Raw genomic sequence first — 23,152 nt, 5'->3', positions numbered from 1 at the left:
CACATCATTGCCTCAGGTATTTGATGCCCATTTCCACCTAGACCGTTCACTTAGGGCAGTCTGGGGGAGGTCTGGAGGACGTACTGTAGAGGAGTTACTGCAATACAGCTTCTCCAGTGATGTTTCCTATAAGCCAGCCATCAAGGTAGACGTAGTTGGGGGAATTATTGTATATAGTGAGCCCAAGTCCTATCCAGAGGTAAACTTCACCTTACAAGGTCCCTGGAAAGTGGCAATTGGAGTTCATCCCAAGCATTATGATACCCTCACCGTCGAGAAAACGATGAAGATGCAACAACTCCTAGAACATCCTAAAGTAGTGGCATTGGGGGAATGCGGCCTAGACAGAACCATTGCTCCTTCCCAGTGGTGTAGACAAGAAGAAGTGTTTGTTAGGCTTCTGAAGTTAACAAAAGTCGAGCAGCCCCTTGTTCTCCACCTCAGAGGACCAAGAGGAGACACTTATTCCTCAGATGTTCATGGCCGTTGCCTCATGTTAATGGAGGATATCTGTGACCCAGAACAGAAAATCCATGTACACTGCTTCATGGGAAGAGCTGACGTGGTGAGGACTTGGCTGCGGAAATTTCCAAACACGTACTTTGGAGTGACAGCTGCCGTCAGAGCCTTTGACCATGAACAGCTGGAAGGGTTACAGGCTATCCCTCATAATAAGCTGCTCCTGGAGACCGATGCGCCCTACTTTCCTTTAGGAGGTGCCATCGTGAGTACTCCAGCTTATTTGGGAGAAGTAGCAGCTTATTTATCCGTCCATTTGAACATGCGCCCCCCAGAGCTGATGAGAACAACCGTCATGAATGCACGGAAGCTCTACGGATGTTAAAACAGGAAAGACTGGTGACCAAGTGCATGCCGCTTTATTAGTGTGCTGAAGATATCTAATATTTATTTTAAAGATGCCTTCATGCTGCTATTAAGTGTGCTGACAGTGATACATTCAGTCTCCATTGCATCAAATTCCTCGAACGGCTCCAGATGTGATGATGTCTTTTGTGTTCTTTATCAGCGCTGGATGTTATTCTGTGCTCTGTATTCTGCTTCATCGGTGCTGGATGTGATGATGTTTTATATTATTACATGGCCATGTTAACAGTAAATAGGTTTTTATTGTTTGTATAATTGTTTTAATAATTGTGGCCATTATAGTAGTTAATAGGTGTTGTTAATAAAGTAATATTTTGTAAATTAAATTGATATTGAAAATTTTAAATAACTCAAATACAGAACATTCAAATTGGAACGGGGAGGAGTGTTGTAAAGAATGAACTTTCGTACGACTTACTTAAGGACTTTCCCGATTCTAAATATAGATCTACAGAGACTCTCTTCCCGCCAGCCCGTGCAGAACTTTGCCTACTGTATCTTTGTATATTTGTACTTGTATTGTTTACCTGTGCTTACAGAATATATTCTAAAGTAAGTAAAGGTGTATTTGTTCTATAGTACTCCTTAGATAACTTTTTTATGCGCCCGAATTTTTTCGGGGCGCATATTGTTTTTGTCCTGTCTGTTTGTCTGTCTTTCTGTTGTCAACTTTAACCTTCGCCAAAACTTTTAAACCGTAAGAGATAGAGACTTCATATTTGGTATGCATACTCCTCTAATAAAGTCCTTTCAAATGACATCAAGGTCAATGACCTTGTGAACTTGACTGTGACCTATATGCTAAAAATAGCTTTTTCCACTGTTTGTCATAACTTTTTAAGCGGTTAGCTTCGCTAATCGCTTTATGGCATGTATCCGATTTTTATCGACACCGGAAACTTCCATAAGGCGCTACCTATCGACAAGGAAACTTCAACAAAGCGTCTACCTAGTACCTATAATTTGTTTCTAACACATATAGCATATGTTAAATAAAATCAAGACTTTCAAAACAGCATAATCTTTCGTTTTTTTGTTTGTTTTTTTTTTCCTGATTTTATTTGTCAATGAAATAAATTTATAAAAGTATATGTATAGGAGCATTTGGTGTCGAGATTAAATTTCCGTGACATCAGCTGATGGCGATCGGGCTCTGTGACGAAATTCGAAGTCAGCATGAAGTTTAGCTGATAACATTATCAACGCGTTAGATTTAAACTTTAGGAAGAAATGTATAGCGAGAAATATCATATTTGAACCCAATGTTACACGAAAACCAGTAGGCATTTCCGATTTGTGTGTTAAATTGAAGCCTGAATCGAACAGGGGGTCAAAATGGCATTGCACACCTTGTGTATTTATACATGTATATATAGGGGGTAGAATGTTTCGATATTTTGCTAATTTAAAGACTTACTGATAAAAATTCAGGTGCCTGTGATTAATTATAAGGCACCCCTCATGAACAATAAATTATATTTGACCGAATTATGCTACTGGGCACAGGAAGGACGGGTTAATTACTGACTAAAGGGGTTGAAGGTTATTACCGACTGCAAAACATCGGAGAATCTCTTGATCGAGTTTCATTTTCCAAAATATTAAGGCATCCCTTTTATTAACTTAAGTAATAGTATTACACGAAGAAAGCCTTTATATAAAAATACTGAAATACATCTGTAAGTTGTACAGTTATGGATTACTTGTATAATAAAACGTTTCTTTTCTTCTCCTTTTTCCTCAGTTGAAATTATTTAAAAGATGATAAAAGCTTTGTTTCCAGGGATAAATTCTGTACTCAGTCTAATTATTACAAACGATTTTAAACGATCACGTTTTTATTTAAAATAAAATAATGGGAGCCTGAAAATACTAAAATTAATTTTAAAAAAATTTGAGAAAAAAAATTAATCGGCATTCGATCCTTTTCTAAAAATCAGCCGATATAAAATATGCACAGAAAAAAGAGGCATAAAAAATCTTGACGATAAAAACAAATTGAAAATTATATATAATGAATGATTATGTTTGAAAGTTTGCTAAATTCCTATGCAAGGTATAAGTTATAAAAATACTTTTTAAATTTGAATTTGTCAAATTTTTTAATTATCATTTTGAGCCTTTGAGAAGAAATAAAAATTAAAATACAGATGCTTACAGACATATTGATAGAAATTCGCATACTTGTTTTTAGTAGAAAAAAAAAACAAAACAATGTATTGTTTATGCGACATATTGAAGAAAGTGACAATGATACTTAGGTTAATTAAATTCTTGCACAATATTTCATGAAAAATATTTGCCAAATACTCAGTATATGTTCGTTTCTACATATCATGCAAGACTCTGTTTTAAATAATTGTCATATACCATTTGATTTGATTGTGTATTTAATTGTATAAAAAGACAATAATGTACATTTCTTAAAACTTTATTATCTTGTTTACTTGTCTTTCTTCCTATGAGAGAAATAGTCCATTATATTAATAAACAGATGTACCCAGTATCTGTATCAAAATACAGAATGAACAGCGATTGGTCTCAAAAGAAAATTCCGGTCCCTAGGAGAAGTAAGCATCCCCAACGACAGGTCACACCTGCTGACCCGCAGTAAGCCTACAAAACTGAAGCTCTCCGAAATTAATTAATATTCTGCTCGTCCATCCGTTTTTCTCAGACTAGCCAGCTAAAGATCTATGTACAGTACTCCAAATCAATTAATCTAAAAAATTTGAATTATCATTTTGTTTTCTTTTTGAGTTGTTTGCTATAGTAGTCTTTACAGTTACCTAATTTCAGAATCAATAGAGCATGAAAACCAATTAAATTTGCAACATCAACATATTTTTTTTTTCGTTCTGAGCACTTTTGGACGCAACCAATGGAGACAATTAGGGAGAAATTTTTGAAATTGAACTTTCTTTCAAACTGAAAATCTCAGGTTGTTATTTTGAAACAAACATTTGTGACATCAGTCTGGGATGTTATTGGTTATGTAACGGGAACCAGTTTGTCTATGGCCGCAAAGTGTACTCAATCTGCCCCAAAGTATGCAAAATTATCTTTAAACTCTACTAAGTAATACTAAGGAACAGACCAAGCCCACTAACTATGTAAAGGTACAATAACTGGTCCTGTTTTATTCAACCCAGGTTCTGAGATTCCTAGATTATGATCAACACCTTGAAATAAGAAGAAAGTTTAAATTTTAACAATTAATTTATTATGGTGAAATTCTGAATATTTTGTAGTTGACAACAAATAACAAATAAGTTTCCAAAATAATCTCAAAATGTAAACAAAAAAAATGAGGTAGAAAAATAAATTAATAACTGAATAAATAATAACAAAGTAAACATAATTTGATAACAAAAATATAATGGGAGAAAATGAGTGTGATGCCCTAAGAAAAATCTACCAAAATAGATGGGAGTGAGCTTCCATACACCTAAGAGATTTTATGATTCCATACAAAACCCTAAAAATTATAGTGAGACTCTATGCAAGTAGACTGAAAATTTTCTAAAGCCCTATTTATTACACAAGGGACAAGGCAATTTATTTATTATTAATAACACTATAAAGGCCTAGAGATATCTAATTCATCCTTGAACCAATGTGACTCTAGCTAAGGACTTAGTTACATTTTACAGAATTTAGATCGTGTCCTAAACAAAAAAAAAATGAGACTGCACGAGCAGTCCGGGATTTAACCCTAAGAGAGAAGAAGAGAAAGCTTGAACCTTTGGGTTCTTTAGCCTAGAGTGACTTGAAAATGCCGCTGTTACCGTTTATATATAAACTCTGACCAATAAAAATCATTCTAACTAAGTAGCTTTGAAATAGTAATGTGAATATCTAAAATGACTTCTGATATGTTCAAAGTACTATCTGTCAACCAATGAAAAGTCAGGATACAAAATAAGTTCGGAATGACAGCCAATATGGAGGTAAATTTAACTTGAGCACATGTGAAAACAAATAAAGTTACGAAGTTACAAATACGGGACTTTGAACATCAGGGATGACTATCGGAAAATGTATAAACTTTAAGGTAATTTAAGGCACTAAATATGCTAATAAAGACAAATTAAATATTCAATAAAAACCAAAACCGTCACAGTTATACCATTTAGTTAAGTACTACAAAATTCAGTGTGTCTGCTTCTTCGCTGATGACACTGGAAAAATATATGCATGCCTACTTGAAAATCATCATTCAATGCATGTTTTGTTATTGTTCACTGTACATATTCAATGAAAGCATGCTAACCGTTTTTCAGTACTTTCAGTACTTTGATTAACAATAGGAGATAGGGACTTCATATTTGGTATGCATACTCCACTAATTAAGTCCTTTCAAAGGACGACAAGGTCAATGATCTTGTGACCGTGACCTATATGCTAAAAATAGCTTTTTATACTTTTTGCCATAACTTTTGAACAATAAGAGATAGAGACTTCATATTAGGTATGCATACTCCACTAATACAGTCCTTTCAAATGACACCATGAGCAATGACATTATGACCTTTACTGTGACCAATATGCTAAAAATAGATTTTTTGAACTTTGTTTCCGCCGGTTTGTTTCACAAACACATCCTGTTTCTTCATAAAAAATGTTAAACAACGCAGGGGGAATAAGGAAGCAAACAAAATATTCTACCTTTACTAAACCAGTGCTACATTATGACGTCATAGTAGGCGAGATGACGTCAATTTTAAAACACAAGTTTTTCGTAATATTTGTATTTACATAGACCTTAAACCAAGGGACTGCCGACTTATGACGTCACAATCACTATCTTCTTGCGCTTGCAGCGCCCTCACCGGATAGAAACAGACTTCCTGTTATGAAATCAATGTAGTCGCATCATGATTTTTTGCATTCTTTAAGGAAATAACAACAAATTAGAACCAGAAGTCTCTGTCGAGACTGTAGCTCTACTGGTTTGTACTTATCAAAAACCATTGCACTATTTTATGTATCTTTATGTAGTCTACTTGTGTGCCAACTTATTTTGAAATCAGACAAAAACTGTAGAAGGAGTAGCGTTTTTAAAGAATTCCACAGAAAATTCTATTTTGAATAACCATAGCAATACCTTTCATGGAAATCAAAAACCGATGCACTATTCTATGTATCTTAGTGTAGTCTACTTGTGTGCCAAGTTATTTTGAAATCAGACCAAAACTGTAGAAGGAATAGCGTGTTAAAGGAATTTCACAGAAAATTCTATTTTTAGTAACCATGGCAACACCGTTTGTCGAAATCAAAAACTGATGCACTATTCTATGTATCTTAGTGTATTCTACTTGTCTGCCAAGTTATATTGAAATCAGACAAAAACTGTAGAAGGAGTAGCGTTTTAAGGAATTTCACAGAAAATTCTATTTTTAGTAACCATGGCAACACCGTTCATCGAAATCAAAAACCAATGCACTATTCTATGTATCTTAGTGTAGTCTACTTGACTGCCAAGTTATATTGAAATCAGACAAAAACTGTAGAAGGAGTAGTGTTTTAAAGGAATTTCACAGAAAATTCTATTTTTAGTAACCACAGCAACACCGTTCATCGAAATCAAAAACCGATGCACTAATTTATGTATCTAAGTGTAGTCTACTTGTGTGCCAAGTTATATTAAAATCAGACCAAAACTGTAGAAGGAGTAGCGTTTTAAAGGAATTTTACAGAAAATTCTATTTTTAGTAACCATGGCAACACCGTTCATCGAAATCAAAAACTGATGCACTATTCTATGTATCTTAGTGTAGTCTTCTTGTGTGCCAAGTTATATTGAAATCAGACCAAAACTGTAGAAGGAGTAGCGTTTTAAAGGAATTTCACAGAAAATTCTATTTTTAGTAACCATGGCAACACCATTCATCGAAATCAAAAACCGATGCACTATTCTATGTATCTTAGTGTAGTCTACTTGTGTGCCAAGTTATACTGAAATCAAACTAAAATTGTAGGAGGAGTAGCGTTTTGAAAAATTGTTTACAGACGGACAGACAGACAGACGGACGGACGCCGGACGCATTACTATCGCATAAGCTCTTCTGGTCTCTGACCAGTAGAGCTAAAAATAAATCACTTATATTAGCTTTCCATGACGAAATGATCTCGACTGACTACTTTGGTACACTAGTACTGTGGAGTCGATGGAAACGTTTTAAGGTAAAGATCCATACCATCCTATAGAAATAACGGAACTACAGATTTTGTTGAAACTTTTCAGAATCTTAACTGAGTATTTGTCCTTTCCAGATCAGTGTAAATTTTGGGGTCAACCGGGCCTCCTTTTGAAAGGATTGTTACTAAAAATAGACATTGTCTCGTGAAATGACGGAAATACGGAAATTAAGATATTTATTCTAGCTTTCTAAAATTAAAAGCAAAAGAATTTTTTTAACATATGAATCATAGAGAAAATATGCTTGTTTAAATGTTTAATTATCTTTTTAATCTGCTGATCCACCTAATATTACTTTCTAGGGCGAATTAAACATATTTAGCTCAAAATTATAAAGTTCATTACTAGTAAAAATAAATTGCTGCTTGATATTCTGACTACAGATTTCTTTTTAAAATTAACACGTTATTTTCCAATGTTCTCTCCCTTATATGGCATAAAAATTAAGTGGGGCAGCGGGCATCAAACAAGAAAATTTCACATTTTTAAACCAAATTTGCTGAAAAATGATAATTTGAAAAATCTTTTTAACATCTATACTTTTAGGATTTGGGTGTAAAAATCGCTTTAAATATTTGAAACTATCGATAATAGAACAGTAATAAGTATGGTTTAAATCATAAGTTGAATATTTAATGCATAGACGGCCAAAAATTCGTTTTCACGATTCACAAGCATAATAGTAATCGGGTTCAATCTTCGGAATATTCTATAAACCGTTAATGCGCATGTGTGACGTTGTGACGGAAGTGAAAGAAGAAAATACTTTCAGTTTCAACACGGGTAGTTTGGATGCGATTTAGTTGATTAAAAATTTAGAGAAGTGGCACGTTTTACTACTTTTTGTGTCTATGTAATACATTTCTCGCTATTCATAGATACAAATAAGTGGTTTGTTTGCCACATCTTTTTAACGTCTGGTTTCTGATCTCAGGAAATGCTCGGACCTATCCAAGTAAGGTTCAACGTTGTTTATCATGTTCTTATCCATATACCATATAAAATAGATCAAATTAATGTACGCGCAGATGAATATGTTCAGTGTTTCCACTTTGTAATGTTTGTTTGTTTAAAACACCGTGCTTACAGGCGATCATATCCTTGGAAGGCAGAGATCCCCTTCTAAGCTAGGGACACTTTAACACTGAATGATCGAGGTTTTCCGTACATAACTCAAATTCGTTTAATAAATTCAAGCTCCATAGTTGATGACTAGAATTGCATTGAGAGCATCATTACTAAAGCTACAAGGGCGGATCCAGAGGGGGGTCCAGGGGGTCCGGACCCCCCCTTTTTCGCGGACCAAAAAATGTATACACCCTCCCCATAAAAAAATTAGAAATATAAATCAAGACAAGAGGCCCACGGGCCTTATAGGTCACCTGAGTATCATGCAACAACTTTCCAGTGATTGTATTTGGTTCATGTTTTAATCCAAAAGCCATGAAATTCACAAATTTGGAAAGAGGCACCATTGCTTATCAAAGGGCAGATTTCAAAGCATTAATTTATTTTTAAGTCAAAGTACCCCCCTGGTACCCCTGACCCAGCGGCCCTGAAATTATCTATTTTGAAAGAGGCCCCTTTCTTCATTACAAGGCCAGCATTTTTTTTAATGTTTAGGTTTAATTATGAATATGAGAATTAAAATGTCCCGAATGAGAAGAAAATAATTTTTTTTTTTGATAAATCAATTATTAACATCTGTACATTCTTTTTTTATGCCATTCTAAAAGGCTCCTTACCACTGGACACATAATGCTTACAAATACGAAAGTAGAACATTAATTGCTTATGTCATCATCTGCCAGTTTGGGCCAGTTTTATACATTTTGTGATGTTGGTCAATATGTATGTAAAAAATCAATTCTTTAAATGTCTTTCAATATATCTTAATTTTTTTGATATGTGTTAGGTGAATGTGTAGGCATTGTTCTAAAATTTACTTGATGCCTAAAATTATATTACTCCTATCATAAAACAGACAGGGAGTATTAGGGAGTAGGGTGAACATTTTTTCAATTAAGTGTAAAATAATTTTACTGGCTGATACAAATGATACTTCATGCCTGTATATATTTGTATATTTTTGCCTTTTAATAGTTGAATTTTTTCTTTATTTCTTCAGGTTATTGTTTATTTCTTCCTCAAATGGACTCAACTTCTCCCATAGTTTTATTCATTACATCTGATGCATAAGCAACCCTTTTCTGAAGAATGATGCTTAGACTGTAAGCTATAACAGAGATCTAAACAATGTCGCTGACAATATGCAATAGCTACCACTGGCAGTTTAAAACCTGGGGGAGGAAAATAATTTACAGACAGATACTTTTGAAACTAACACATAATTATCTCACCAGCATGTCATTGTGCAACAAAGTCGTCAGCATTTTATTTGTCCTTTGAACGGGTGAAACGTTTTGAATGGCACTCGAGTCGATGAATTTTACACTAAACCAAGCTATCTTCTCAGATAGATCTAGCATTATTTACCCGCCGTTTCATCTTAAAACCGGAAGTGCTACTTTGTAAATTTGAAATCTCGATCCCGACTCAAATTTGACATCGGAAAGAAAAAAATGGTTTTATTTTTTCTGAAAATTCTAAACCTTGAGCGGAGGGTTTATAAAACTGAAAATAAAATAAATCCTGGCCTTACATATGTCATTAGATCATTAGAATATTAACCAGGAGCAAAGGATAAGATGTTCAAAGAATTCATGCATTTCACTATGTAATCATTAGAGCCCCACCCTAAAACAAGTACCCTTGACCCTAGGGCCATAAAATTCACAATTTTGGTAGAGGCAATCTTGCTCATCATAACTATGTACTTAGTTAGTTTATTTAATACCCAGGAGCAGAGAAGAAGATTTCCAAAGAAATAGTGTATTTTCACTATATAATCAATAGAGCCCCGCCCTAACACCAGAACCCTTGACCCCGGGGCCCTAAAATTCACAATTTTGGTAGAGGCAATCTTGCTCATCATAACTATGTACTTAGTTATTTTATGTAATACCCAGGAGCAGAGAAGAAGATTTTCAAAGAAATAATGTATTTTCACTATATAATCAATAGAGCCCCGCCCTAAAACCAGAACCCTTGACCCCGGGGCCATAAAATTCACAATTTTGGTAGAGGCACTCTTGCTCATCATAACTATGTACTTAGTTTGTTTATTTAATACCCAGGAGCAGAGAAGAAGATTTTCAAAGAAATAATGCATTTTCACTACCTACTTATTTAGCCCCGCCCTAGCACTAGAACCCCTGACCCCAGGGCCATGAATTTCACAATTTTGGTAGAGGACTCATTGCTGATTACAATCATGCAAACAGATTTACTGCTTGATGTCCAGGAGTAAAGAAGAAGATTTTTAAAGATTGCATTAATTTTAGTGGTTTTGGCCCCACCCCTCAGGCCCCAGGGGGGGCAGGGATCATGAAATTCACAATTTTTGTTCCCCTTCACCCATACATGCTTTGTGCCAAATATGGTTAAAATTGGTTCAGTGGTTTCAGAGAAGAAGCTGAAAATGTTCAAATGTTAACACACGACGGACGACGCACGACGACGGACGAAAACAGATAGCAATAGGTCACCTGAGTTGACTTAAAAAAAAGGGAAGAAAAAAAAAAGAAAAATAGAAAGTTGACGAGATTTTACCGGAAACCTCAGCGCTTTTGTTTAGAATAACTCTGAAGCTGCTTCCAGTAAGGCAAGAAGATTAAACTGTCCATAATTCATAAATATTATGGTAAGCTTTTATTTTTTTTTTTTTATTAAGAGTTGTTTATATTGAACTAGGCTACTAGCCAAATGTTTGCTTCTTAGGCTGAGGCTTTTTTTGAAAAAGGTCCTTTCACGTGTAACACAAATACATGTGGAAGGCTGGTTGTTAAAATGTATCATGAATATTTGCTAACATATACGGTAATATATTGACGATGTGACCGTTGTAGCGAGCGCAGCTATATAGTACAAACTTTATGCTCTGAGTTCAAACACAAAATGGGGGGGGGGCTTTTCTTTTTAATTCTCAAGCCATGAATAGATATATAACACAGTTTGAGTACAAAATTTATAAGAAGCCCTGTGATCTGAACAAACTTTGTTTATCAAATATTCAGTTCATGAAAGGGTTAGGCAGTAGAACAAGCACTGCAGCTATTTCAGTTTTTGGCATATTTTTTATAAAACACATAGGGACCTATTATATTTATCACATAAACGTCACGTTTCAAAACTACATGTGGGGGTGATTATGTACGTGATTATCAATTTCATTAGTTTTGATACAAATACCCCAAACTATGCTTAAACTCTCAAGTCTGTGAACGGCACGGTGTAGGGGAGGGGTCTACCATTGAGTTTTATCTTCAGAGAGAGTCAGCTATTAATATTCCTTTTAAAAGGAGGAGTCCAATTCTACTTTTTCTTTCTTTCTTTTTTTTTTTACAATTTGTAGGAAAAAACAGGTTGGGGTGGTTCCCTCCCTCCCCCATGAAATGTACATGTATATTTTAAAAGTAAAATAAATTCTAGATAGGCCTTCATGTGCGGATACCCCTTCCCCAATATTTTTGGTTATGTGTGCCTACGAAATAAAAAAATGTATTATCAAAATTGTATATCCTTGTAGCAAAGAGAGAATTATAACTGAAAATTAATGTTAGTAATATGCCTCTGCTGGTGGACTTTTAGTCCCCGGGGTATTCATAAGCCCAGTTTCGTCTAGTACTCCAGAGCTAGCATGAAACGGATACATGTATATAAATTTTAATGTGATAAATTTTGGAAATAAAGGACGTATCTCCCTCAGGCATAGCTCTGGTCCTTGTTCGGATTTTGGCTCATGTTTGGCACTTTCGATCCATGCTCGTAGCTCTTTATCTTTTTAAAGATTTCCAATAGTTTTGGTCTGAGCATCACTGAAGAGACATTATTTGTCGAAATGCGCATCTGGTGCATCAAAGTTCATACCGTTCATTTATTATGATAAATATAGAGTTTTACGATATTTCTGTTAGATCTGTCACTCCAGTATAATTGACCAGAATAGTAAATGTCTACAGTTGATAGAGCAATTCGCTATAGATATTTGGGACCCTAGGTCTGATCAGAACAGTGTGATATTGGGTTAATATCAAACAATTGTTTTGTATTATTATTCTCCCTTTCTCGCTTTGCTGAGAAGAGGGAGGGGCGCTAATTTACTCTCGGTCCATCTATCCACCTGTCTGTCCTACCGATTGCGATACCGATTTTCCGGATGTTTTCTTATATCATTTACATGTGCACAAACAAAGTGGGGTGAAAATTGGGAGCGGTAGATGTTGCAAACAGTACCTAATATAGGTCAAAATGTTGGACCCCCCCTTTTACAAATTCCTGGATCCGCCTATGAGCTATGTCATTTAATTGGTAAAATGTGAAATAATTTATGTATTTTTAAAATCAATAAGGTTTTATAAATATATGAAAGAGTTCATAATTAATAGGGTTAAGTAAGTCAAACAATAAAAAAATAGTTGTTTTATGTACTCTGACCGAGCTGTCAAAATCACCCTTACACAATAATTTTTGTCAGCACTTATATTTTTTTTCTCGTTTCCATAGTATAATTTCTATAGGATGCTTTTTGATTGAAATTTTCATGGCGGATCTAGTGGTGAGTATGTGTGTTCCCATGGACATTGCAGAATTATTAAATGTACATACTTAACCTAGCAGTACAATTATTCTCTGCCATCCTTGGACTTTTAGTAAGACATAGTGTTCTTGGCACTAGTGTCTTTCAAATGGAAATAAATTTTCATTGGTTAAAAAATTAATAACATCAGGTACTTTTAATCATTGTTGACAATCATTAGACAACTTACCGGTAATCTTTCTTTCTTATATGTCTGAATTTCTATCCCGGCCACATATATTTCAACGATGAATAAAAGCTGTGTAAATTTTAGAGGCTAAATACATAACATCATGAATATCCCGCATTACTGAAAGTCCTAAGATAACAGTGAATTTTACTAAAAGTGACCTTGCATGGCAGGACCCCTCCTTGGAAAAACTGATCTATGCAAAATTGGTATGAAAAGTCATTGGTATGATGCTTTAAAAGTCAACAACTCCCTGAGTAAATAGAATGTTCTATGTTAAAGTGATATTTTGATATGGATCCAGTGAGCATTTGTTCCATGAGTTTTGACACAGATTCTCGAACCTAAAATTGTCTGAGCTGATGAACATCATTATAGGTACTGAATATTTAATTTGTATGTATAATTGTATATTAAAAATACCTGAGGAATAATACATGCATTATGAACTCGGTCTAGTTAAAAAAAACTCTTTTCTGTTGCTCTGTGCCTAAAATAAAAACATTTAATCAAGACATCCAAGATAGTTCAATTTGACTTGTATTGGAGTTTAAGCAGTTCAATTATACTTCTTTAAAATTGTATTCTAATAATGAAATTAAAAATAAAAGATTTTTTTCTTCTCCAGCTTTTTATCATGCTACATGACACAGCACAAAGTCCCAACTCATAAGTTTGGGAAGGACTCTTCATTCATTTGGGGGAAAATGGTTTGATACAAGTTTTGCATGCTGGTCCAATACATTATCTGGCTTTTTGGAACTGTGTTGCTTAGTGCATATTAATATTAAAATAGATAAATGTGTAGGTGTATAATATTATTAAGCTCAATATGATATCAAAAACTATTTATGTAGGAAAAGAAAGAACTGAATAATCACTGGGAAAGTTATGCTATTTTTTTTTAAACAAGTATCTTGATAAACCAAGTTTAACATCAACAAAAAAAACTCATATAATTGTCTCCCCTTTCACTGAAAGTGGGGATACTAAATTTAGGTCTGTGCATCTGTCCGTGTGTCTTTCTGTCTGTCTGTCTGTAACACTTTCAAGAAGCCTTTGCATTGAAATTTTACACAGCAACTCTCTGTGGCTCAGGGAGACCCTTATTGATTTTGTGATCAAAGGGTCAAGGTAATTATGCAATAAATTCTGTATGTTGGAAAATTAATTTGTTTTTGAAAAAAAAAACACTGTCATAACTTTTATGAGACAGTATTTATAATTTTTCATTCAAATAAAAAGGTATAATCTTGACATAAATCCATAAAATCTAAACTGAAACAAACTGGTTATCTTTGTTTTTAATGATTAATGCATGATTAAACCAGGCACGAACAACCTAATTGTATAATTATAACATTTTAAGCACTCGGCTTAACTGACAGAGTTGATTTTGTGAAATGTTGGATTGAAATTTTATCCTTTTCCTTATTCCTTTTTCTATCACCCTCTATGATCTCATAGGCATTCCTATTTATCATCTTATACATGTATTCCCTTCTTTATGTTACTGTCATATTGTTATTTGTGGGTTTAAGTCTAACTATCATTACAGTAATCATGGTAATGCATAAAATTGCACATTATCTTATTAGCGACTGATATCTATTGCTATACTATTCACGGGTGCTTGAAGACAGAAATATCCCCATTCCCCATCTGATATAGACCCCTTGGTCTGTTCGATGTATGTTTTTCTCATTTATTATACATATTGTATATACCGTAGATGAGAAATATGTAATTTTATCATCAATTTGGAAATTGGCTCTAGCAAACATATAACAAGAGGCCCAAAAGGTTCGAAAATGGTTATGTACTATGTACAAGTATATAAGCAAACGATAATGACTTTCGACAAAAGAGAACCATTTATTTGTTACTCTGTATTTTTTCAACTTCCAGAGAATCGAACCCAGGACACCTGTCAGTCTAATGACATGTGCAGCAATACACTACATTGTATACCCAAAGCACTACAAATGATAGCTAAAGATTATTGTGCACTACCTTTAAAACAAATTTTTCCAAATTTTCAGCATATATGTCACATATTATGTGTATTAAGGAATTTTTTTGTCAATGTATCAATGTCCTTTCCTACTTAAATGAAATATTCTGAGTTTTTTTCATCAATAATTATTTTATGTTTCAGTGCAAGGATATACCAAATAACAGAGCATTAATTAAGTGCAGTAATTGTTTTATGTATGATATATACATTGTAAAAAAAAAAGTTTTCCATAATTTTTTTTTCAAAATCCTGAGTCAATCCGCAGGGGACGATATTTTAATTCAAACAATCGAGAAGAGAAAAACGACATATAAAAATCGGAATATTGAAGCAAAGTAGTTAGGTACCTGAATACTTACAGAGCCGTACGTGGTTCGAAAATGGTTATGTACTAAGCCTATGTACAAACATGTAAGCAAACGATTATGACTTTCGACAAGAGAACCATTTATTTGTTACTCTGTATTTCTTGAACTTACAGAGACAAAAAACGACCCGATTGTCGAAGTCTTTTAGTTATCTTGTACTCGAGACAATGAATCTTCCGATGCCATCTTTGTTGTACTTTCGGTTTGACGAATCATCTAAATTTAAACTCTCCATCGATCATGCATCCCGGAAAATAACTGAACATCGTATATTTATGCCTTTTATTTGGAAATTAATGTACCTTTTTTTTTACGGTAAGTGAAATCGACGTCAGGCATTTCTGATAGAATAAGCGTCGGGCGCGTTTGACGTAATAACGTCACAAACGAGAATAACGTCACATAACGTTATTTTACGTGGTATGGATCTTTACCTTAATTGCAGATATCAGCTGACCACGACGTGAACATCTATTGAATGCTTTCGATTATATTTTACGGTAGTACATAATTTATATTCTTATTTAATTTACAAAATAAGGAAACAATTTTCTACCAATATTTTTAAAAGAACGACCAATTTCATATCTATGCTGAATTGATATAAACTGATAAAATGATAAATACATCGTGAAGTGCTGTTCAACAATTTTATATTAATAAATTGAGATGTTCCCGTTGGCCGTTAATGATCTACATAATTATGTATTTTTAAAAAGTTAGTTATAACTCTTAAAAGATTTATTTAATCGTGTTAATTCGGGATTACAACATTGTCAGTGATCAAAAGATTTTCTAAGAGTTTTTTAAAAAAATTTTCCCACAGGATTTGTACATAGCCTGTCCACTTTTCAAATGCAAATAGGGGTCTGCCTTGAACACCAAACTCAATAGAAAATGTTTGAAAACATGTACCATCTCACTCTGGTTTAAAAAGAGAAATGTGAAAGAACAATGATTGGTTACAAACCTGCACAGGATTAAATCAACAAAAGTGCCAAGTGGTGTGTCCAATGTATGCACGAATGAGTTGCACATAACTGGTTTTCAATGATTTAATTACCATGTTTAGAACTCCAATTTTTTCAACTATACTGTGTATATCCAGATTGTGATTATTATTAACTTTTGTATATCATAACGCAAAGACAAACTGCATCAATATAAATTTTAAATACATTGTAATTTAATATGACTGTAGTGAAATATTATTAAAACCATTGTAATATTTTAGACTTTTCCACCTTTTTATTTGTTTAAAAGGTTAATCAACTTAAGGCAGTGAAAAGCACTGATAATAAACATTAATTATGCATGGTTTAGAATTGTATATGAGAGTTACTTCTTGAAATATTTGAAGGTGGTTTTACAGTTTAAAAAGTCAGCCATTTCAATAGTGGGTTTGTATAAGTGATCACTGCTTTAGATCTACATGTATGGCATATTTAATGTCTTTTTAAAATAATGTAATCATTCACAACTGCAAATTACAAAATAATAATCGCTGAGCATCATGTTCAATCTTATCAGCAGCCTTAAAGAACAAACACTGGTTGGTAATTATTGAATATACATGTATAAAAGTTCTACTACCACTATGATATAACTGTTTGATCTTTAACCCACTGCCTAAATAGAAGTTTTAATAACTTATTAACTTACTGTAGCTCAAAACACACAGGCACTTGTAAATCTTTTTTTTTTGTCTTTTTATGAAATTATACTCCCTATACCTTGATCTGTAGTCAAGGAAAATGTTTTTTTTTTAATAAAAGAATCTTATTTAAATGGGATCAACTTTTCTTCTTTTTTTATCTATATGCATTACAAGTTTGTGCGCATTGAACTACTTTTTAGCCATATGCTAAATTTCACACGCAAAAAAAGTTTGATAAGCAAAAAAAAAAGAGGGGGGTTGTTGTTAGGATTGAACTTCTTTCAGGACAATTTTTTTTATCAAAACACTACCACTTTGGCAATTATCCATTTGTTGGCTTTAACTATGTATAACGTGCCTGTCGAGAGGGAAGGGGGGTTAAACCCACACCCCAATGACCAATGCCTACATCATATCTTTGCGAAAAAAATGGGGGGGCTATAGGCTTCTCAAAGAATATTCGTATTGATTATAAATGTCTACCTACTTACTTGTGTTACCGTACTATAGTCATGATAGGGTGCCACATGAGGGGTCTGTTGCGAACTATCAACGTTGTCAAACACTGCTATAAATCATAAGATCTTTGCTCTTTAAAAAATCCACGTATTAATAGGCCTATCTGTTTCTTATATATGAACTTTTTTTCATCGAGCAGCATCTTGAACAACCTCGCATGAATTTTAAGAATAACAGCTTCTCTGTGATCATGGTACGTGGTGATCCTCTGTCATGTTAAATACTCAAATTGTATAGCTTTTTTACAAATTAAATACAAGATAAATACCTCAAAAGCTGCTCAAGGAACTCTTTAGTGTATAAGTCAAAAGAATCTGGTACATTCGGCAAAAGTTTAATTCATTCAATGCTATAATATCTCGACAATGTAGATGTAAATAACGTTATCTTTGTAATGCCGGATGTTTTCTATACATCCCGGTGAGGGCGCTGCAATCGGAGGGAAATCATGAATTGCAACCGCATAATGGTTTTTTAGCTCTACTGGTCAGAGACCAGAAGAGCTTATGCGATAGTAATGCGACCGGCGTCCGTCCGTCTGTCTGTAAACAATTTTTCAAAATGCTACTCCTCCTACAGTTTTGGTCTAATTTAAGTATAACTTGGCACACAAGTAGACTACACTAAGATACATAATTCTCAAGGGCGGATCCAGAGGGGGGTCCAGGGGGTCCGGACCCCCCCTTTTTCGCGGACCAAAAAATGTATACACCCTCCCCATAAAAAAATTAGAAATATAAATCAAGACAAGAGGCCCACGGGCCTTATAGGTCACCTGAGTATCATGCAACAACTTTCCAGTGATTGTATTTGGTTCATGTTTTAATCCAAAAGCCATGAAATTCACAAATTTGGAAAGAGGCACCATTGCTTATCAAAGGGCAGATTTCAAAGCATTAATTTATTTTTAAGTCAAAGTACCCCCCTGGTACCCCTGACCCAGCGGCCCTGAAATTATCTATTTTGAAAGAGGCCCCTTTCTTCATTACAAGGCCAGCATTTTTTTTAATGTTTAGGTTTAATTATGAATATGAGAATTAAAATGTCCCGAATGAGAAGAAAATAATTTTTTTTTTTGATAAATCAATTATTAACATCTGTACATTCTTTTTTTATGCCATTCTAAAAGGCTCCTTACCACTGGACACATAATGCTTACAAATACGAAAGTAGAACATTAATTGCTTATGTCATCATCTGCCAGTTTGGGCCAGTTTTATACATTTTGTGATGTTGGTCAATATGTATGTAAAAAATCAATTCTTTAAATGTCTTTCAATATATCTTAATTTTTTTGATATGTGTTAGGTGAATGTGTAGGCATTGTTCTAAAATTTACTTGATGCCTAAAATTATATTACTCCTATCATAAAACAGACAGGGAGTATTAGGGAGTAGGGTGAACATTTTTTCAATTAAGTGTAAAATAATTTTACTGGCTGATACAAATGATACTTCATGCCTGTATATATTTGTATATTTTTGCCTTTTAATAGTTGAATTTTTTCTTTATTTCTTCAGGTTATTGTTTATTTCTTCCTCAAATGGACTCAACTTCTCCCATAGTTTTATTCATTACATCTGATGCATAAGCAACCCTTTTCTGAAGAATGATGCTTAGACTGTAAGCTATAACAGAGATCTAAACAATGTCGCTGACAATATGCAATAGCTACCACTGGCAGTTTAAAACCTGGGGGAGGAAAATAATTTACAGACAGATACTTTTGAAACTAACACATAATTATCTCACCAGCATGTCATTGTGCAACAAAGTCGTCAGCATTTTATTTGTCCTTTGAACGGGTGAAACGTTTTGAATGGCACTCGAGTCGATGAATTTTACACTAAACCAAGCTATCTTCTCAGATAGATCTAGCATTATTTACCCGCCGTTTCATCTTAAAACCGGAAGTGCGACTTTGTAAATTTGAAATCTCGATCCCGACTCAAATTTGACAACGGAAAGAAAAAAATGTTTTATTTTTTCTGAAAATTCTAAACCTTGAGCGGAGGGTTTATAAAACTGAAAATAAAATAAATCCTGGCCTTACATATGTCATTAGATCATTAGAATATTAACCAGGAGCAAAGGATAAGATGTTCAAAGAATTCATGCATTTCACTATGTAATCATTAGAGCCCCACCCTAAAACAAGTACCCTTGACCCTAGGGCCATAAAATTCACAATTTTGGTAGAGGCAATCTTGCTCATCATAACTATGTACTTAGTTAGTTTATTTAATACCCAGGAGCAGAGAAGAAGATTTCCAAAGAAATAGTGTATTTTCACTATATAATCAATAGAGCCCCGCCCTAACACCAGAACCCTTGACCCCGGGGCCCTAAAATTCACAATTTTGGTAGAGGCAATCTTGCTCATCATAACTATGTACTTAGTTATTTTATGTAATACCCAGGAGCAGAGAAGAAGATTTTCAAAGAAATAATGTATTTTCACTATATAATCAATACAGCCCCGCCCTAAAACCAGAACCCTTGACCCCGGGGCCATAAAATTCACAATTTTGGTAGAGGCACTCTTGCTCATCATAACTATGTACTTAGTTTGTTTATTTAATACCCAGGAGCAGAGAAGAAGATTTTCAAAGAAATAATGCATTTTCACTACCTACTTATTTAGCCCCGCCCTAGCACTAGAACCCCTGACCCCAGGGCCATGAATTTCACAATTTTGGTAGAGGACTCATTGCTGATTACAATCATGCAAACAGATTTACTGCTTGATGTCCAGGAGTAAAGAAGAAGATTTTTAAAGATTGCATTAATTTTAGTGGTTTTGGCCCCACCCCTCAGGCCCCAGGGGGGGCAGGGATCATGAAATTCACAATTTTTGTTCCCCTTCACCCATACATGCTTTGTGCCAAATATGGTTAAAATTGGTTCAGTGGTTTCAGAGAAGAAGCTGAAAATGTTCAAATGTTAACACACGACGGACGACGCACGACGACGGACGAAAACAGATAGCAATAGGTCACCTGAGTTGACTTAAAAAAAAGGGAAGAAAAAAAAAAAGAAAAATAGAAAGTTGACGAGATTTTACCGGAAACCTCAGCGCTTTTGTTTAGAATAACTCTGAAGCTGCTTCCAGTAAGGCAAGAAGATTAAACTGTCCATAATTCATAAATATTATGGTAAGCTTTTATTTTTTTTTTTTTATTAAGAGTTGTTTATATTGAACTAGGCTACTAGCCAAATGTTTGATTCTTAGGCTGAGGCTTTTTTTGAAAAAGGTCCTTTCACGTGTAACACAAATACATGTGGAAGGCTGGTTGTTAAAATGTATCATGAATATTTGCTAACATATACGGTAATATATTGACGATGTGACCGTTGTAGCGAGCGCAGCTATATAGTACAAACTTTATGCTCTGAGTTCAAACACAAAATGGGGGGGGGGGCTTTTCTTTTTAATTCTCAAGCCATGAATAGATATATAACACAGTTTGAGTACAAAATTTATAAGAAGCCCTGTGATCTGAACAAACTTTGTTTATCAAATATTCAGTTCATGAAAGGGTTAGGCAGTAGAACAAGCACTGCAGCTATTTCAGTTTTTGGCATATTTTTTATAAAACACGTAGGGACCTATTATATTTATCACATAAACGTCACGTTTCAAAACTACATGTGGGGGTGATTATGTACGTGATTATCAATTTCATTAGTTTTGATACAAATACCCCAAACTATGCTTAAACTCTCAAGTCTGTGAACGGCACGGTGTAGGGGAGGGGTCTACCATTGAGTTTTATCTTCAGAGAGAGTCAGCTATTAATATTCCTTTTAAAAGGAGGAGTCCAATTCTACTTTTTCTTTCTTTCTTTTTTTTTTTACAATTTGTAGGAAAAAACAGGTTGGGGTGGTTCCCTCCCCTCCCCCATGAAATGTACATGTATATTTTAAAAGTAAAATAAATTCTAGATAGGCCTTCATGTGCGGATACCCCTTCCCCAATATTTTTGGTTATGTGTGCCTACGAAATAAAAAAATGTATTATCAAAATTGTATATCCTTGTAGCAAAGAGAGAATTATAACTGAAAATTAATGTTAGTAATATGCCTCTGCTGGTGGACTTTTAGTCCCCGGGGTATTCATAAGCCCAGTTTCGTCTAGTACTCCAGAGCTAGCATGAAACGGATACATGTATATAAATTTTAATGTGATAAATTTTGGAAATAAAGGACGTATCACCCTCAGGCATAGCTCTGGTCCTTGTTCGGATTTTGGCTCATGTTCGGCACTTTCGATCCATGCTCGTAGCTCTTTATCTTTTGTAAAGATTTCCAATAGTTTTGGTCTGAGCATCACTGAAGAGACATTATTTGTCGAAATGCGCATCTGGTGCATCAAAGTTCATACCGTTCATTTATTATGATAAATATAGAGTTTTACGATATTTCTGTTAGATCTGTCACTCCAGTATAATTGACCAGAATAGTAAATGTCTACAGTTGATAGAGCAATTCGCTATAGATATTTGGGACCCTAGGTCTGATCAGAACAGTGTGATATTGGGTTAATATCAAACAATTGTTTTGTATTATTATTCTCCCTTTCTCGCTTTGCTGAGAAGAGGGAGGGGTGCTAATTTACTCTCGGTCCATCTATCCACCTGTCTGTCCTACCGATTGCGATACCGATTTTCCGGATGTTTTCTTATATCATTTACATGTGCACAAACAAAGTGGGGTGAAAATTGGGAGCGGTAGATGTTGCAAACAGTACCTAATATAGGTCAAAATGTTGGACCCCCCCTTTTACAAATTCCTGGATCCGCCTATGAGCTATGTCATTTAATTGGTAAAATGTGAAATAATTTATGTATTTTTAAAATCAATAAGGTTTTATAAATATATGAAAGAGTTCATAATTAATAGGGTTAAGTAAGTCAAACAATAAAAAAATAGTTGTTTTATGTACTCTGACCGAGCTGTCAAAATCACCCTTACACAATAATTTTTGTCAGCACTTATATTTTTTTTCTCGTTTCCATAGTATAATTTCTATAGGATGCTTTTTGATTGAAATTTTCATGGCGGATCTAGTGGTGAGTATGTGTGTTCCCATGGACATTGCAGAATTATTAAATGTACATACTTAACCTAGCAGTACAATTATTCTCTGCCATCCTTGGACTTTTAGTAAGACATAGTGTTCTTGGCACTAGTGTCTTTCAAATGGAAATAAATTTTCATTGGTTAAAAAATTAATAACATCAGGTACTTTTAATCATTGTTGACAATCATTAGACAACTTACCGGTAATCTTTCTTTCTTATATGTCTGAATTTCTATCCCGGCCACATATATTTCAACGATGAATAAAAGCTGTGTAAATTTTAGAGGCTAAATACATAACATCATGAATATCCCGCATTACTGAAAGTCCTAAGATAACAGTGAATTTTACTAAAAGTGACCTTGCATGGCAGGACCCCTCCTTGGAAAAACTGATCTATGCAAAATTGGTATGAAAAGTCATTGGTATGATGCTTTAAAAGTCAACAACTCCCTGAGTAAATAGAATGTTCTATGTTAAAGTGATATTTTGATATGGATCCAGTGAGCATTTGTTCCATGAGTTTTGACAC

General features: G+C 34.2%; 1 protein-coding gene across 1 annotated transcript; it reads left to right on the top strand.

The window, feature by feature from the left end:
• Positions 1 to 7: 7 nt before the first annotated feature.
• On the top strand, positions 8 to 871 carry LOC134240943 (3'-5' ssDNA/RNA exonuclease TatD-like; the record flags this gene model as incomplete). Its single annotated transcript, XM_062723053.1, has 1 exon — positions 8 to 871. A coding segment is annotated over one exon (837 nt), but the record flags the coding sequence as incomplete, so codon positions are not given.
• Between the last annotated feature and the right edge of the window lie 22,281 nt (positions 872 to 23,152).

The sequence above is a fragment of the Saccostrea cucullata genome, unplaced genomic scaffold, assembly GCF_032062105.1.
Source record: "Saccostrea cucullata isolate Sc308-1 unplaced genomic scaffold, CSIRO_AGI_Scuc_v1 ctg9018, whole genome shotgun sequence".
Classification (NCBI taxonomy): domain Eukaryota; kingdom Metazoa; phylum Mollusca; class Bivalvia; order Ostreida; family Ostreidae; genus Saccostrea; species Saccostrea cuccullata.
This window is presented reverse-complemented; position numbering and strand designations above follow the sequence as displayed.